The sequence below is a fragment of the Saprolegnia diclina genome (assembly GCF_000281045.1).
Source record: "Saprolegnia diclina VS20 unplaced genomic scaffold supercont1.41, whole genome shotgun sequence".
Classification (NCBI taxonomy): Eukaryota; Oomycota; class Saprolegniomycetes; order Saprolegniales; family Saprolegniaceae; genus Saprolegnia; species Saprolegnia diclina.
In genome coordinates, this window is record NW_008246108.1 from 444,977 (window position 1) to 461,340 (window position 16,364).

At 60.4% G+C, this 16,364-nt stretch overlaps 8 protein-coding genes across 8 annotated transcripts; 2 read left to right on the top strand and 6 right to left on the bottom strand.

Moving 5' to 3' along the window:
- Window positions 1-144: 144 nt before the first annotated feature.
- On the top strand, window positions 145-2,128 carry SDRG_11443 (calcium/proton exchanger). Its single transcript, XM_008617486.1, has one exon. It carries the CDS (start codon window positions 287-289, stop codon window positions 1,487-1,489), a length of 1,203 nt encoding a protein of 400 aa, XP_008615708.1. The 5' UTR covers window positions 145-286; the 3' UTR covers window positions 1,490-2,128.
- Window positions 2,039-4,880, bottom strand: SDRG_11444 (hypothetical protein). The gene has a single exon (XM_008617487.1). The coding sequence runs from the start codon at window positions 4,842-4,844 to the stop codon at window positions 2,124-2,126; it is 2,721 nt and encodes a 906-aa protein (XP_008615709.1). The 5' UTR covers window positions 4,845-4,880; the 3' UTR covers window positions 2,039-2,123.
- A 411-nt stretch (window positions 4,881-5,291) lies between these two features.
- SDRG_11445 (AGC/AKT protein kinase) lies at window positions 5,292-8,263 on the bottom strand. Its single transcript, XM_008617488.1, has 14 exons — window positions 7,763-8,263; window positions 7,463-7,716; window positions 7,126-7,418; window positions 6,965-7,080; window positions 6,833-6,914; window positions 6,739-6,789; window positions 6,603-6,694; window positions 6,375-6,558; window positions 6,165-6,316; window positions 6,004-6,115; window positions 5,866-5,960; window positions 5,697-5,823; window positions 5,523-5,650; window positions 5,292-5,467 (listed from the first exon to the last, which is right to left on the bottom strand). Exons 1-14 carry the CDS (start codon window positions 8,225-8,227, stop codon window positions 5,330-5,332), a joined length of 2,289 nt encoding a protein of 762 aa, XP_008615710.1. The 5' UTR covers window positions 8,228-8,263; the 3' UTR covers window positions 5,292-5,329.
- Window positions 8,264-9,806: 1,543 nt separating this feature from the next.
- SDRG_11446 (hypothetical protein) lies at window positions 9,807-10,490 on the bottom strand (the record flags this gene model as incomplete). Its single annotated transcript, XM_008617489.1, has 1 exon — window positions 9,807-10,490. A coding segment is annotated over one exon (637 nt), but the record flags the coding sequence as incomplete, so codon positions are not given.
- Window positions 10,491-10,907: 417 nt separating this feature from the next.
- Window positions 10,908-11,877, bottom strand: SDRG_11447 (hypothetical protein). Its single transcript, XM_008617490.1, has 2 exons — window positions 11,739-11,877; window positions 10,908-11,692 (listed from the first exon to the last, which is right to left on the bottom strand). The coding sequence occupies exons 1-2, from the start codon at window positions 11,856-11,858 to the stop codon at window positions 10,988-10,990; spliced, it is 825 nt and encodes a 274-aa protein (XP_008615712.1). The 5' UTR covers window positions 11,859-11,877; the 3' UTR covers window positions 10,908-10,987.
- A 269-nt stretch (window positions 11,878-12,146) lies between these two features.
- Window positions 12,147-13,193, top strand: SDRG_11448 (hypothetical protein). Its single transcript, XM_008617491.1, has one exon. It carries the CDS (start codon window positions 12,227-12,229, stop codon window positions 13,115-13,117), a length of 891 nt encoding a protein of 296 aa, XP_008615713.1. The 5' UTR covers window positions 12,147-12,226; the 3' UTR covers window positions 13,118-13,193.
- Window positions 13,194-13,229: 36 nt separating this feature from the next.
- On the bottom strand, window positions 13,230-14,322 carry SDRG_11449 (hypothetical protein). Its single transcript, XM_008617492.1, has 2 exons — window positions 14,151-14,322; window positions 13,230-14,097 (listed from the first exon to the last, which is right to left on the bottom strand). Exons 1-2 carry the CDS (start codon window positions 14,266-14,268, stop codon window positions 13,328-13,330), a joined length of 888 nt encoding a protein of 295 aa, XP_008615714.1. The 5' UTR covers window positions 14,269-14,322; the 3' UTR covers window positions 13,230-13,327.
- A 548-nt stretch (window positions 14,323-14,870) lies between these two features.
- Window positions 14,871-15,949, bottom strand: SDRG_11450 (hypothetical protein; the record flags this gene model as incomplete). Its single annotated transcript, XM_008617493.1, has 5 exons — window positions 14,871-14,906; window positions 14,954-15,019; window positions 15,070-15,323; window positions 15,370-15,493; window positions 15,737-15,949. The coding sequence occupies 5 exons, from the start codon at window positions 15,947-15,949 to the stop codon at window positions 14,871-14,873; spliced, it is 693 nt and encodes a 230-aa protein (XP_008615715.1).
- Between the last annotated feature and the right edge of the window lie 415 nt (window positions 15,950-16,364).

The window sequence follows — 16,364 nt, forward strand, 5'->3', positions numbered from 1 at the left end:
TCGCACCTAGATCCCTCTGTACCGGTTCGTGGTGCACCTGCGCAGAGAAATGCTGTCCTTGGGCCGACCTCTGCAGCGGCGACCAAGAGACCCAACGACCACGACCAACGACCACGATCGACGCCAATGGCCGTCGTCCACCACGGCGTCGCGACCCAATGCAGGTCCTACTCTCCTTCAAATTCACTAGAAAAGACAGCTTGTATCGACTTTGACAAGGAGGAAGATATCGATTTATAGAGGTGGCGATCCGCAGCGCTCGCAGGTCGCCATTCCGCCTTTTGCCATGTCCAACCCGCATCTCAAGGCCGCCAAGAAGGAGGCCAGCACCGCCAAGCTCGGCGCCGCCCACGGCGAAGACATGCCATTGACCGGCCATGGCACGCGCACGGTCAGCCAGTGCGAAGCCATCAAGGACGTCATCCTCGGCAGCAACGTCAACGCGCTCCTGCTCGTCGCGCCGTTCGCTGCGTGGTCGTACTTTGGCCACTGGTCGCCCATGTGGGTCTTTGGCCTCAACTTCCTCACGATGATGCCCTTGGCCAACATCTTGGGCGAAGCCACCGAGACGCTCGCCGAGCACACGGGCGACACGATCGGCGGCCTCGTCAACGCGTCGTTCGGCAACGCGGTCGAGATCATCATTGCGATCTTCGCCTTGAAGCAGGGCGAGATCGAGCTCGTCCAGTCGTCGCTCATCGGTTCGATGCTCTCGAACCTCCTCCTCGTGCTCGGCTGCTGCTTTGTGAGCGGCCACTTTGGCGGCGCCAAGGAGTCGAGCTTCAACGGCGCCGGCGCGTCGATCAACATGTCGCTCCTCTTCGTCTCGAGCTTTGCCATGCTCGTGCCCTCGTACTACCAGTCGACCATGACGCACGACACGCAGTTGGAGCACGAGCAGGCTGTCCTCGGCCTCTCGCACATCTCGGCCATCTTCCTCGTCCTCATGTACGCGCAGCTGCTCTTCTTCCAGCTCTACACGCACAAGGCCGAAGTCGACGAGAAGGAGGAAGAGCACAAGCCGGCTCTCTCGATGGCGTCGTCCATGATCATCCTCTGCCTCGCGACCGTCGCCGTCGCCTTCTTCTCCGAGTGGCTCGTCTCGTCGGTCGATGAAGTCACCGAGACGTCGGGCATCCCCAAGGCGTTCATTGGTATCATCCTCCTCCCGATTGTCGGCAACGCCGTCGAGCACATTACGGCGCTCAAGGTCGCGTACAAGAACAACATGGAGCTCGCGATGGGTGTGGCCATCGGGTCGGCGACGCAGATCTCGCTCTTCGTCGTGCCCGTGTGCGTCATTGCCGGCTGGATCATGGGCCAGCCCATGACGTTGGCCTTCAACACGTTCGAGGCCCTTACGTACATCTTCTCGACGCTCATCGTGTACGTCATCGTCGCCGACGGCAAGTCCAACTGGCTCGAGGGCTCGATGCTTCTGACGCTCTACTGCCTCGTCGGCCTCTCGCTCCTTGAGATCACCATCTAAGTCGCTTCCATGTTGTTGAGCTAACACGTTTCTCTTGACTTGTGTTGCTTCTCGCTTCTCTTCGCTACAAGCCATGCAGAGGCTGCACGGTCGATGCGACCCGACTGGCCAACGCCAAGTCATTGCACCGCCTCGCCGCTACGACCGTCGCCAGAGGCAGTCGCCAACGTAGAGCGATGAGCTGCGTGCAGCGCACCGGCAACGGCCGTCACCGATGCGTCGGTACCGCAGGCAGTCGCTGGCCGTGGCGCGTGATCGACGGCGTTCTTTCGGATATGAGCTCGGTGGCTCGTTCAAGCTCCAGCGCAATGCCGGCGCCTCGCCTTCTCCAGCAACTCGAGTAGCGTCAAGCAGCTAGTCCACAAAAGCGCTGCAGGTGCCCTGCTCGACCCACTTGGTCCAAGCCCTCGTCTCGCAACAGTGAGCTGCTTGGTAGCAGTGGCCACGCTGGTCACCAAGCGTCCGCGATGACTGCGAGCTCGCTCGCCCAAGGTCCTCGGGCTGTAGACCCTAACCCCGTCCTCCCACGACGGCGACTAGATTCTTTTGGTCCGTAGTGCGTGCAGGTATTTTGCAGTTATGTACAGGACTATTAGACGAGAATCGTGTTGGAGCACTAGCAATATGGCCACCGTCATCGCTCGACCATGACCTTGCCCGCATGCGTCTTCTTCTTGGCCGCGCGCTCCTTGTAGCGCGCTTCGAGCACCTTGCTAAACGCCTCGATGATTTGGATTTGCTCGAGCGTCACGTCGTCGGCTTCGTGGGCCACGAGGTCTGCGAGCGCCTTCTCAAACGTCGCGGGGGCGGCCACCGGGCGGGAGGCAATGAACTTGGTGTACGCGGCTTCGGCCGCCATGGCCTCGATCGCACTCGCCTGGGCTTGCTTGGCGAGCGCTTCCTCGGCCTGTCGCAGCGCCTGCTTTCGCTGCTCGACGTCGGCCAACTTTTTGGCAAGTCGCTGGTTCTCGGTCGACGGGGCGTTGTGGCGCCGCTTCTTCTCTTCGAGCCGCGCCATGAGCTGTGCGTGCTTGGACTCGCTCTCGTCGGCCGCCAACTGGGCAAGCCGCGCGCGGTCGACTTCGCTCGCGGCGAGGAGGGCGGCCACGGTCGCACTGTGGTCGTCGACCACGCTGGTCGGCGTCGGTGCAGCCACTTTTTTTGCGTGCTTCTTTTGGAGTCGTGCCTGCAACCGCGCGTCATGCGTCGCTTGCTCTTGCTGCAATTCGTCGTCCAATCGGGCGCGGTCGGCCGCGTTCTCGGCCTGCATGGCTTCGAGACGCGCCTTGGCGGCTGCGGCCGCGCTGAGCTGCTCGGCGTCCGACGCGATCTGCGCTTGGAGCTCCATGTGCTCTTGCTCGAGCGCCGCAAGGACCGGCGGCGGCGGCTCGTCGTCGTCCGTGTCCAGAGTGTCGTCTGCCGGCGCGCCGCCCGCCGGCGTGTCGTGGGCCCGTTGTCGGCGTTGTGCCAGGCGAGCGTCCAATCGCGCTTGATGCGCCGCCTTCTCGGCCTCCAACTCGGTGGCGACGCGAGCTGCTTCGCGGGCATGGGCTTCGTGCAGCGCTATCAGCGTGGCCTCGTTCTCGCTGGCCTGCGTCAGCTCGGCGGCGAGCGCGGTTTGCGCCGTTGCGAGCTCGGTGCGCTCTTCTTGGAGTGCTACGATGGCTTCGCTCGACTCGGCTTCGACGGCGTCGACCGGATTGACCCGTGCGAGGAGCCGTGCTTGGTGCGTCGCCTGCTCGGTCGCAAGCTCCTCGTTGAGCTTTTGCGTCTCGGCTTCGTTGGCCGCTTTGAGCGCGTCGAGGTCGTGCTGTTGCTGGAGCGCGAGCCGGCGCTTGGCGGCTGCCGCCTGCGCCGCCGCCATCTCGGCCACGCGGAGCGCATTCGTCCGCTCTTTGACACAGGCCGCTTCGTGGGCGCGGACTTTGGCGTCGAGCGATGTACTAGAATTATCTTGCGTCTTGGCTCGCAGCCGATCCACGACGCGGTGGGTCGTCGCCTTCTCGAGCTGCGAACGCAGCGCGAGAAGCTCGGCGTCCTGCGCTGCCGCAAGCGCTGCGAGCTGCGCTTCGTATTCGGCTTGGAGCGCGGCGGCCTGCGAGTCGGCAAGGGCATCGATCGCGTCTTGGTCCATGCTGTCGCCACCAGCCGCGTCGTTGGGCGAGAGCGACCGCAGCGGCGAGCTGCCGTCGGCGTCGACGACCGCATTGTCGTCGGTCGGCAGCAGCGTCGTGAGGTCGTTCCAGATGGCCTCCATGAACGACCGGCCGTTGCCGTCGCGCATCGCTTCGTGGAGCCGGCGCACGTGCACATCGGTGTCCCGCAAAACGCTCTCGTTGAACGCCGCCCACGTCTGCGCATACGTCGTCACGAGCTCGGCGAGCGCGACGCAGCCCTGCATCTCGACGACCTTGCGCATCGGCGTCGTCGACGGTGTCCACGTGAGTTCAATTTCGGCCAAGAGCCGGCTGCGCTGGTACGCCAGCGTATCTTCCAGCAGGCGGCGCTCGTCGGTTTGCATTTGCATCACGCTCGGCGCGTCGGCCAAATGGGGCGCGCTGTCGAGACGCCGGCGCCACGCCCCGTCGAGGTGGTCCCGCAGGCGGTTGTCGTTGGCGTCGCACTCGTCCAAGAGAATCCGGATTTGCGCTTGGTACGCTGGCAACACCGAGACAAACGACGCAACCTCGCGGTCGTCTTCGACAAGAGTGTCGAGGCGGTGGTAGAGGTCGTTGAGAAACGCGTCTTTGGTGCTTGTAAACGCTGCGACTTGGTTGGTGTAGAAGGCCACTTCGGCGTTCGCGCGCACCCACTTGGCGACGTCCTGCTCCCACCGCAGCGTCTGGACGTCCGTGTCGAGGTGGGCGCCTCGTGGGTGCCAAGAGAGTGCCTGCACCATCGAGTCCATACGTTTGAACTGCCGCGAGAACGCGTGGAGGGACGCCACGAGCCGTCGCGCGCGCAACACGCGGTACGTCTTGTACAGTCCAACGGCTACACCGCAAACGACCGTGAGCGCGATCGCACTGGCGAAGAGCGACTTGGCTGTCGACATGGACACGAGCGACGACGACGATGTGGTGTCGGTGGCGAGCTGCAAGACGCGGAGGCCGTTGCAGAGCGCGAGGCAGTCGGCCACCGACTCGCGCACGATGCACGCTGAGCCGCTGAGGACACCGTCGCATTGCACCGCGACGAGCCGTGTCGCGGGCGTCGGCGCCTGCAGCAGCAGAAACGTATCGCAGAGACGTTGACATGCAACCGAGACTTGGGCCAACGAGGGTGGCGACGGCAGTGGGAACGTCGTCCACGACGCCGTCGTGTTGCTCGTGCAGGCAAAGTCGCCGGCACCCATGAGACTGAAACGCCCGATAAGACGCGGCGGTTGACCGGTTCGAAGTGGCGACCACTCGCAATGACACGGTTGACATCGCCACCACCATCATCTCTAGATGTGAGTTAGTGTAGTTTTCTACGTTAGCTTCAGTCACCCGCGTCGCCCGGCGCTCCGGTTGAGGCCCACAACACATAGGCTCTGTCGCTTCAAGTTTCGCAAGCGTGAACGCGTGAGCTCACCGCCTGTAGCGAGGCAGGACGGTCGGTGGTGCGGCCCAAACACGAGGCTACTCGGACCAGTTGAAGCAGGACATCTCAAGGCAGGCGCAGCACGGTAGCAGTACGACACGGACCCATCGCTGCGACGGGTAGCCACTCAACGGCTTGGTTGTAGCAAGCAACGGGCTGTGCCAAACGCAAGCAAATGCAGGGGCCCTCGACTCGTACGCCGTGCCCAACACCAACATTTGCAGTCCTCGTTGAGGAGGAGGTGAATCTACTGCGTTAATTCTTCAAGTCGAACGAAAACTGGCTGAAGCGCCGGCTCCACTTGGTCTTGGCGCTCGAAACGTCGTGGACGGCCGATGGCGGGCCCTCGCGCGTAAACTCTGGGTCCACGTACCGCGTGTCCGTCTCGCTCGACTAGACACATATCCGATCTTAGGCCAAAATCTCGACATCAACGACGGTCCCCTACGAGGTGGGGGCGCCAGAACGCGGGCACTTGACGCGCCGCGAGCTTGGTCCAGTTGACATCGCGAAAGAACGGGTGGGCCTTGATCTTCTCGACACCAAAGCGCGCGTTCGGGTCGCGGTTCAAAAGCCCTAGTCGCTTAGTCGTACACAGAAATGTCGCACGGCGACCAATTACCGAGCACGAGCGACTTGGCGTCTTTAGGAAACTGGGGTGGGAACTGCACGTCTTCGCTCACGATGCGCTGGAGCATGATGCGCTCGTTCTCATGGTAAAAGGGCGAGACGCCCACGAGCATCTCATACTACATGTCTCATAAGACAATGTATTCCATCCAAAGACGTACAAAGACGATGCCAAAGCTCCACCAGTCGTACGACTTGCCGTAGTCGCGCGACCCGTCGGCGGTTTGCACGAGCGCTTCGGGCGCGACATACTCGGCTAGCCACTGGTCAGTTGATATACTGATACATATCTCGCGTACCGGTGCCCGAGAGCGTCTTGACGCCGTGGTTGGTGCCGTAAATGTGCTGCTTGGACAAGCCAAAGTCCACGACGCCAATGTGTCCTTCGTCGTCAATCATAACGTTCGACGGCTAGCACAACATGACAATATTGGTGCGATTGCTCACTCATCACAAGTACCTTGAGGTCCCGATACAAAATGTTGAGCGAATGCAAATACGAAATCGCAAGCACGAGCTCGGCTGCGTACAAGCGCGCGCTCTGGATGTCCAAGCCACCGCCTTTTTCATTGAGGTGGTAGAACAAGTCGCCGGCCGCATAGTACTTCATGCCTACATGCAATATTGTCATGTAAAAAGAGTGCACACAGTGAGAGCTAGACTTGGGTACCGAGGTAGAGCCGCTCGTTGGTTTGAAACGCAAAGATGAGCGACGAGACGTACGGGTGGTGGAGGCGCTGGAGGATCTGGCGCTCCTCCATCGCGTTTTGCATATCGACCGTGTCCATGGTCGACTTTTTCAAAATTTTGATGGCAAAGATGCGCCCGTCTTGCTTGTAGCGCACCATCATCACCTACAGGACGTGTATACACACCCTCTAGTCGAAGAAGAGGGTACGGCGCCAAAGCTGCCGCGGCCAAGCACTTGGAGCATCTCGAAATCTTCGATCGTCAGCGACTTGTGCGAGATCACCGTCGGCGCCGGCGGACCTACGCCCGACATGAGCACCGCGTCGATCCACTGCAGTGTCTACGGTCGCCTGGCTCGCCGAGCGGGGTAAGTGGCTGCAAGAACATCCCCGAATCTACAGTCGCGGTTCGGATGGTACGTCGAGCCCGTCCATGTACCTTGGCGGGGCACGGCTTGCAGTGGCGCCGGCGGCGGTGCCGTCGCCATCGGGACGCTGGCGGCCGGCGCGAGGTGCGTCCCCTAGAGAGCACAAATATTTGAATATAAATATGTAGTCGATATGATCTTACCGGACGGTATAATGGCTCGTGGGGCATCGCGAGAAGCATGCGGCTGTCCGGTCGCGTGCGCTTACGCTCCGTCATGCTCATAAAGTAGTGCTCGAGCGCGATTTGCACATTGCCGCCTGCGTGTGTTTCGTATCAATGTATCAAGTGCCAGCGAGATGTACCGGCGCCGTCGAGGTACGGCAGGAGCTGGTCGCGCGTCGACTGTGTCCCGACGACCGTTTGCATTTGATCGAGCTTGGCCTCGCGCTGCGTGAGCTCGTCCACCGTGACCGACGTGCGACCCGAGCCAAAGAGCGAGCTCGCGTCATCGTCGTCTTCATTGACGCGCGAGAGACGCGGCGGCCGCGCCTTGTTGACGCGGATGTTGAGTGGCGCAGGGATCGCTGTCGTCTTGGCGAGCGCGAGCGCGGCCTTGGCCGACAGCGCCGGACGAAAGTACAGGCGCCAGTGGCCGCTACAAGCTGTAGTCAGCGCTGCAAGCTTATCGAGAGAACGTACTCGGTCGGGCGCGTCAGGCCGAGAAAGCACCGGTGGACGTTGTTGAGCGGCGTCGCGACCTCGTTCGTGGCGATGGCGACCGGCTTGTTCCACGGCAGGTTCAGCGAGAGGCCGATGCTCTGGACGTGCCGAATGCAAATCTCGCGGTCTTTCCAGCGGTAGCTAGTGAGGAAGAAGGGCTCGCCGACGCTCATGACGGCGCCGAGGCCGAGGCCACGCACGACAAACTTGTTGCGGTCGTCCGTATCGCTCACCTAGACGAGACGTTGAGCGCGACAAGAGGGTTGTTGCAGGATGTACCGGCCGCCACTGGAGCGCATTGTTCTTGCGCGCACTCAGCCAAAGACCGTTGCACTCGAGCGAGACAATGTCGCCGTTGCGCAAGAGCACGTCCGTGCCCGGGCTGCCGCGCTTCCGGAACCGCAGCACGCGGAAACGCTCGTTCAGCGTCGTGACGGCGTCAACCGCGCCCGTTGTGAGCGTCGCCGACCCGTTGAGCGTGCTCAGCATACCCGGTGCGTCGAACGGGTGCAGCGTCAATGGCATCGACGAGCGGATGCTCTTAGTCGGGTCGATGGCCTCGGTCGGCGTCGCCTGCGCAAAGTAGAGGTTGACGGCGGTCGACACATCGTTCGAGGCCGCATGGAGGCACGAGAGGAGCACGTTCGTCGGGACCTCCTCGCCGAGGATCGTGCGGATGAGCTCGAGCTCCGAGGAGCCTTGCGCGGCCACGGGCCGGGATGGGCGGCGACTTGCTGCCATCATGCGTGCTGGCGTTCTTCGACCAAGATCGCAGTCACACGCCACTAAATGTGGCATCTGCCGCATATAAATACATTGCACACGCCATGCGACGTCACGATGTGTGCACCGCGCCGATGGCGAGGGCAGGCACGGCGGCAGCCCGACAAGACTATAGCAGTGGGCGCCTGCCAATAATCACAGCCATCACAGCGTCTGTGTTGCGCAGCGACTACGGTCGCATGCGGCTCGTGCCGAATCCGCAATGCCGAATCCAAGCACCTCAACAATGGTCGTCGTGTTTTTTGCGGGCGTCGACCAATCACATGCCGCGCTGTCGTCGGCTGCGAGTTAAAAGCGGCATCTGCCACAAAGCGACGTGGCAGTCACAGGGCACTCTGTCGTCCACGGCACACCTTGGCTCTCGTTGCACTTTGCTGTGTAGTACACTGCACATCATTGTCGCCAGTGTCATAGTATGCAGAAGGAGGTGAATTGTGAAAGGAGGGGTAGAATGCGTTAAAGTGGTAAAAAGAATTGAAATGAGAGGGGTGGGGGTGGCGCACGCGCACACCCCCGCTGGCAAAAATTGCGCTGTGGAGGAACCCGAAGGCACTCCTAGACCATTACAGCACCGGAGTGCATGAAGGCCTGCTCCGGCCCAAGTCAACCCCCGAGTTGATCAGGGTCGAGCTCCAGCCAGGTAAGTATGATCTACAAAGAGATTATACTGGGCGATTGCTAGAAACAAAATGCAGGAATTTGTGGTCGCCACGTACGAATCGACTCCAGATTCAACATGTCGCATGCCTGTCAACAGATTTGACTACACTTTTGTATGCATGTGAGCGAAAGACACGGAAGACATCGCAACGTCGGGGTCGTGCTAGCTGCAGAGCTTATCCAAGGATCTACAATTTACCACCACCCACAACCGTACGGACCGCAGCGCCAGCGAGGACCCCAGTAAGGACCCCAGCCAGGACCCCAGCCACCATGGCCCCAGCCACCATGACCCCAGCGACCATGGCCCCAGCCACCATGACCCCAGCGGCCATGACCCCAGCGACCATGACCCCAGCCACCGCGCCATTCCTGGTCAGAGCGCTCCGTCGGCACGTCCGGAGGCGTTGTTTCCTTCATCACAGGCGAATCCGGTGCAGTGGGGCCGGAAGGAGCAGTGTTGGCCGCAGCGACAGCGAGCATCGTGATCAAGCACGTCGTCTTCATGGAGGCAGGAGGTCGACAAATCCAATTTGAGGGTTCGAGGACGGCCAAGTCTGGACATCCTGGAAACTCCCAGGAATCGCGCTAAGATCGTAGTCGCAACGCTTCAGCGATCGCTTGGAAATCGCCGGTAAGGTCGTGCCAACAATTTGCCATGAGCTCTTGCCGTAATAACCTACCAGTCATATATGCTAGCTACAATGTCAAACGCTCGCTGCGAGCTTGCGCTAGCATCTAACTGGAGTTTACGTCCGTTGCGTGCAACATGAAACAATCTCTAATGTTATTGTCTTGACCAAGTCCATATCGCAATGATCGATGGCGTGTCGACTCTTCAGTTTGGCGGCGGCGGACGCCATCAACTGGGATCTCAACGGCCGTGGTAGAAGTGAAAGCATACATTTGTCTTAACAAGATCTACTATCACGTCGACGGTACTGGGATCGAAAGCGACGCGAGTAGAGACAAGAGCACGTGGTAGCCAGACGCCGAGAGGTGCACGCCGTCTTCGAAATCATTCTCGAGGTCCATGAGTGGCCAATCGACTTCCGTTGTCAGCAGCCCTTGCTCGCGCAGCATGGCCAGGTATGCTGCTCGAAAGGCCGGGGACCGCTCGTGTTGGCCGCGCGTCGGGATCGGCGGGATCGGAAGTACGTGCAAATGAGCGTCGGGCCATCGATCACGGAGCGCGGCCACAATGGCCGCCACGTGTTGGACCATACTTCTCAACTTCTTTTGCTCGCGCGGCGACGCGCCGTCGCCAGGGCCCAGGTCGTTGGAGCCAATCAAGACTGCGATTTGCTGGAGGCGCGCCGGTGCTAGGGATGCTTGCGTGTATCCACTGCCCTCTTCGTTGGCCACGCGCCACGCGAGCTGCGAAATGCGGTCGCCACCGACGCCACAGAGCCACGTCAACGGCGGGGCCAAGTGCGGGTGCTGCCACTGCAGGCGCTCCGTGAGCGAGTCGCCAAAGATCGCCGCCGTGTCATGCTCCGAGAGCGCTGCAATATGAGCGCCGAGGCCACTGCGAGTCTTCTCGCGCATGCTGGGTCGAGGCATCGTGTCAGATGCAGCTGTGAGGTTGCCCTTGGTGCAATCGCGCGATCGACCATCACTCGAGCAGGTCCGACCCATCACGACACGCACTCCTGTAGAACATTCCTTGCACTCGCTTTTTGGCAACTCGGCAAACTTGCACTTCAACACGCCTGCTCAGCACCATGGGTCAATATTGACCCTTGTCAGCACTCAATAGCAACGTGAGCTTAGGACAAGACAACCGGACTCTAGGAATGCCGTCTCGATTTGGCCCGAAAGCGTCGCATGAGCCAATGCCCATGTCCACAGGAGGCCATATATAGAGTGAGTACTCTGCGGCGAGGCCATGGAGAGGCTGTGCAAGAGCTTCATATTAGTAGTCGACTTGGCCGCCCAGAGTCGTATCGACGTCCCCACGGATGCCAATCTCAGCGATCGATTCGTAAATTTCCTGATGGCACGTCGATTCTATTTAGCTGCAACGTATTTTCCGACGCAAAATGTTGAGTAAAGACCCAACTAAATGGAGCTAAAATGGTCTTCCAAGACCTCTTTCGTGCTCGACATGATGAAGACGGCACCAATCAAGCGCAGACCGCGCGGGACCGTGCCCTTGTAGTAGAGCCCGAGGCCGCCGTCGCGCCAGAGCTGTGACGCATGCTTGGTCATGGAGGCCGCGTTGGCTTCCAGTGCATTCCCTTGTACGATCGTCTTGAACGTGTCGACGGGCTGGCTCGCCATCACAGCGACGAGACCGGCGGCGATGCTACCGCCCATGGCCGCCCACGTCTTTTGCGCCGTCGACGCCGTCGCCTTGTCGCCAAAGATGGACGGAAACGTGTCGTGGAGAGTCGACGAGACAACGGGCCCGAGCGCAAGGTAGCAGGCGCACCACGAGGCCTCGCGGAACGCCGTGAGTGGCAGGCCTCGGTACAGCCGCATCACGCCGTGGGAATGCACGATCGATCGGACGGTCGCGCTGAGAGACTGCCCTGTGCGCTGCTGGAGCGTCATGACGAGCTCGGCGGGCGAGCTCAGCAGCGACGAGAGGCCGCCGGCGATCATGGCGGTTCCGATGCGCCCGAGTGCGTCGTCGGGGGCGATAAGCTTCCCGAGCACGCCGTTGGCAGCAAATTGGACAGCGCAAATGGGCGCAATCGAGAGGCAGTTGATGCCGACGCCACGGTACATGACGCTGGGCCGAAAGACGACCAGCTGGCTTTGCTGCAAGGAAAGGATATGAGCGTTGCAGCACAGGCATTGGCAGTACCTGCAGCGTGTTCTTGATGTAGACCGTGGGCTGCTGGATGAGGACCTCGGTCATGCCCGAGATGGACCCGATGAGCGCGTGGTCGACACCGCTGAGCGGGCGTCGTTCCGTGCGCGTCATGGCTGTTCGAGCTTTGCGCAATCTTCGCTTTGGCCTCGGATCGCATCCGAAATCAAGCCAATCCCAGTGCTGTGCAGGTAATATAATGCTATTCCATACAAATATTAAGCTTTGTTTAACACAGGATATATAATTGCACATCGGATTTCAGCCAATCCAGAGCTGCAATGATATTTGGCCAATCCAAACGCGCACTGCCACTTGCTTACAAATTTGCTTTGGCATTTTGGCCAATGGCATCGCGTTCTTTTTTAATTGTGCTAATCAGCATAGCAATATCAAGATGGAATAAAACATTGGAGTTGAAGAGCGTACAGGCCGCCTTCAAGTTGCGCCACTGGGCCGATCATTCTCGTGCTTCACCGACCATGTCCGAATCGTCGACACCGACCTCGCCGGCCACCGCGATGCGCGCGCCACTCTCGGGCCTGCAGTACGCTGCCGTGGGCTCCGTCGCTGGCATGTTTGAAGTGTGCGTGCAGCAGCCGATGATGTACATCAAGAACTGCGTCCAGCAAAGCCGGCCCATGTCCTTCCACCCGCTCGTCATGTACCGGGGCGTCGGCGTCATGTGTGCCTCCATCGCACCTGTCTCGGCCGTGCAGTTTGCCGTCGATGGCGTGCTGACGACGTCGCTTCGCGCTGCCGACGTGCCGTCATCCGAGGGCTCGCGCATCCTCACGGCCGCGACAGCCGGCGTCTGCTCGTCGCTTCTGAGCTCGCCCGCCGAGCTCGTCATGACGCTGCAGCAGCACACGGGCCACGGCGTGCAGCGCACCATTCAAGACGTGACCGCGGCGCACGGTGTCAGACGGCTCTACCGCGGCCTGCCGTACACGTGCTTGCGTGAGATGATCTGGTGTGCGAGCTATCTCGCGCTCGGTCCCGTGCTGGGCGAGAAGCTCCATGCTCACTTCCCCGAGACGTTTGGCGACGCAGCAACCGCGTCGCTCTCGCAGCGAGGCGCCGCTGCCATGGGTGGCAGCATTGGTGCCGGGCTCATCGCCGTCCTCGCGACCCAGCCTGTGGACACGGTCAAGACGATCATGCAAGGCAACGCGCTCGACAAGAACGCGCTGGGTCTTGTAGGCGAGACGCGTCGGCTCTGGGCCCAAGGCGGTATCCGTTCCATGTACAAGGGCACCATTCCGCGCGGTGTCCGTCTCATTGGCGCCGTCTTCATCCTGTCCGAGACCAAGAAAATCCTCGAGGACCAGTGCCATCGCTACTACGCAGCGCCTGCCGCCGTCGCGGCCTAACCAAGTGGCCTTTCTCGTAGCGGCTATAAATAGAATTTCGAATCCTTCGATATTGTGGGCGCCAGTTTGACACGCCTAAGACAACGTACTCGTACTCCAGCGCGGAGCCAACTCGTCGAGACAAGAACGAGTTTGCTCGTGTCCTACGTGTCGTAGGACCTCGTTCGAATACCTCCTTTTACACCAAGTTAAACATTCTATTTCAATGCGCTACCGGGACAGATGCGTCTCGGTCTTGCGCTCCTCGAGGATATGGCATAAGCTCGGCTCGGCGCCGCCTCGTGTGTCGTACTGCGTCGCCGACGGATTGCTCGGCGTCGAGTGCTGCCACCAGTCGGACTTTTGCGACATCAAATCGTGGTTGGACTGCCGCCCTGTTGTGTTGAACATGGATTTGCTTGCGACCGAGTCGAGCATACTCGATGGCTGCTGCGACGGATGCTGCGCCGACGACGCGAGGATGAAATGGCGCTGCGGCAGCGGCGCTTGGCGGGGCTCTCGGTGGCGGCAGGAAGTGATTTCGAGGTCCGTGTCTTCGGCTTCTTCACGTGCGCGCCGCTTGCGTATGCACATGTATGCAATCAGCGCTGCTATACTGACGAGGCCCAAGAGGATGCCGAGGACAATGCTCGTCGTATTGTTGCTGGACGTGCTGGCGTCGTCCAGGGGCTTGAGAGTCGTCGGGTTGGGCGTCGTCGTCGCCGTCACGGGGGGCCGTGTTGTCGGAAGCGACGTCGTGCTGGTCGATGGCGACGGGGCGATCGAGGTCGGCGCCGGCGTCGACACGTTCTTGGGGCAAATTACTCCGTTTTGGCACCCGCCAAACGTCGGGTTGGTGCAATAGACAATCTTCTTTTGCATGTAGAGGCAGTTGTAGTCGTAGCATGCCGCCGAGCCGCGTATGCAGGGCGCGTCCAGGAGCGACTGCACGCAGGCTGTCGCGCTGCAGAGCGCGTCCGGAGGGTCCACCGTCGCAGCAGCTAAGATCGAATTCATGAGCAAAAGAGGTGTGGGACATGGAGGCAAGCCGCACCGGTGCCAGCCAGCAGTGTTAGGAGAACGCTTGTCGCCGCAAGCACCCGTGTTCGGCCCATGTCCGCTGCAGGTGGGTGGAACTGCACTGTGCGAGATTGGCGCGCAGCTGGCTCCATGCCAATCACAACCGGACCACGCGGCCGCAGCACGGTGTCCACGGCCGGTCTTTGAGGTATCGCTTTCTACAGGCTATGCATTGTGCCAGGTTATTGAGATACTTGGTGCGGCGAGACGAGGTGAGCAACGCGGCCACGCACGACGGTGTAGGCTAACAAGCGCAGCGCTCAGAGAAAGTATACGTGTCGTCGGGTATGTGATGCAGGCACGGGAGCAAGCCTTGCACAAGGCCACGTTCAGTGCGAGGTGCAGCTGGTGTGCAATATGTGTTTTGACAGGCTTCAAAAACTGCGGTATACATTGTGACAGGTTTGGACGCGAAAGGCGGGACAGAGCCGTTTTTTCGAAGGGCAATCTGACTCGAAGCAGCCGCAACATCGCGCGCATGTGCACACGGCAATGACGTCGAGTGGGGTTCCCAGGATTGTTCCTACCACAGAGGTACACTAGGCGTGACGCATGGTGTACGATAAACGTGCTGCGCTATCGTATGCGTCTGACGCTGTGATCTGTGCACCTCTACCGCTGCTTTCGTCGCCTCTACCCGCATCCTCGCGCGAAATGACATGCATCGAGTACATTGTTGGTTGACATGAATTTTCTACTCCGTCCATCGCTTCTTAGACGCCCAATGCAGCTACAACGACGACAGCAAGCGCCGTTGTAGCCAACGTCCCGCGGCACCAGAGTGTCGTTGCCGATGACGGAGGCGCCGTCGTCTTGGGCGAGGTTGAAGTCGGTGTCGACGCGCTAGTAGACGTGGGTGTGTTCGTGGGCGACGGCGTTGTGTCACCGGGAACCGTCACGACGGGCGTCGTCGCATTAGGCGGCGCCGTCGATGTCGTCGGCGTCGGTGGAAGCGTGGTGACGCTCGCGCACACGGTCCCGCCTTGGCATCCGTCGAACGTCGCATTCGTACAACGGGCGGTCTTGCCGCCCATGAGCTGACTCAGACATGTCGGGCAGTTCTCTGCGAGACGGTTGCAGAGCTTTCCCGTCGTGATGACGGTACATTCGTTCACAGCGCAGATTGGATCGTCGGCCATCGCGAAGCCTACATCGCGTATAAGTCGCTTACGATGGCTGCAATGACCACCTACCCGCGAGGCAGCCAAGGACGAGCGCTGTTGTACGTCGCACCATATTTGCAAATTGGAAATGGCATCGGTTGCCGCAGCTTTGCCAAGCCTCCTGGGCCGGCTCCAGCTGGCTTTGACGCATCTTCTACCTTAACATAAAGCATGCGTCTTGCAAGAGGCGGCCCACGCATGTTCCTGTGTACTAGTATCTGAGTCGCGCCTCCATCACGCTTTCCCAAGCACTCCACCACGGTTGCGTCAAGGCCGCGAGCAATGCAATGGCATGACACGCAAGCGTCGACGGTCGTCGAACCATAGTAGTCACATTACAAAGGGTCAAAGGCGTGGACTACGCACCGTTCTTGGCTGTACTGCTGTCGAAGACGACCGTCTCGGGCACGCACAGACCGTACGAGATGCAGCGCCAGCCTGTCGGGCACGCGGGGTCGCAGCGCAACGCGCCAACTTCGCAGCACTTGGTCTGCGGGTTGCACCATTCGTGGAGGCCGCAGTCTTGTGGAAAGTCGCACGGCGCAGTGCACGGCTCGGCGGCGGCGAAAGCGACGGCGACAAGGACGAGGGTCGGGAGGTGGCGAAGCATTGCTGGGTCGGGCAGATCGCAATATTCTATCCAAGTGGTCATTGGCTGAATAAATTGGAATATGCGCCAATAAAATGCAACGATTTTGAGCCAAGGCAGATCTGCACAGCACGCATTCTGGATTCGGCTGCATACCAGAACCCGTTCGCAGCGTCGTCCCAGAGGCGAAGATTGTGCCCACAAGAGCCTTCTACCCCGCCCTCGCAGCAGTCTCTGGCGCCTTGCCGCGCCAGAACGCGGTGCCAACCACGACATCGGACAAACGCACTGGTTCAAGAGTGACGGTACTTTTCTCGAGCATTTAAAAAGCAATGGTAAATGTTGTTTACACAGAACAGGATTTGTCGTACTAAAGCATTTTAATTCTCGTCGGCCCAGGAATTATAAAGACCAGCACTCTGCACTGGAGCGCAGT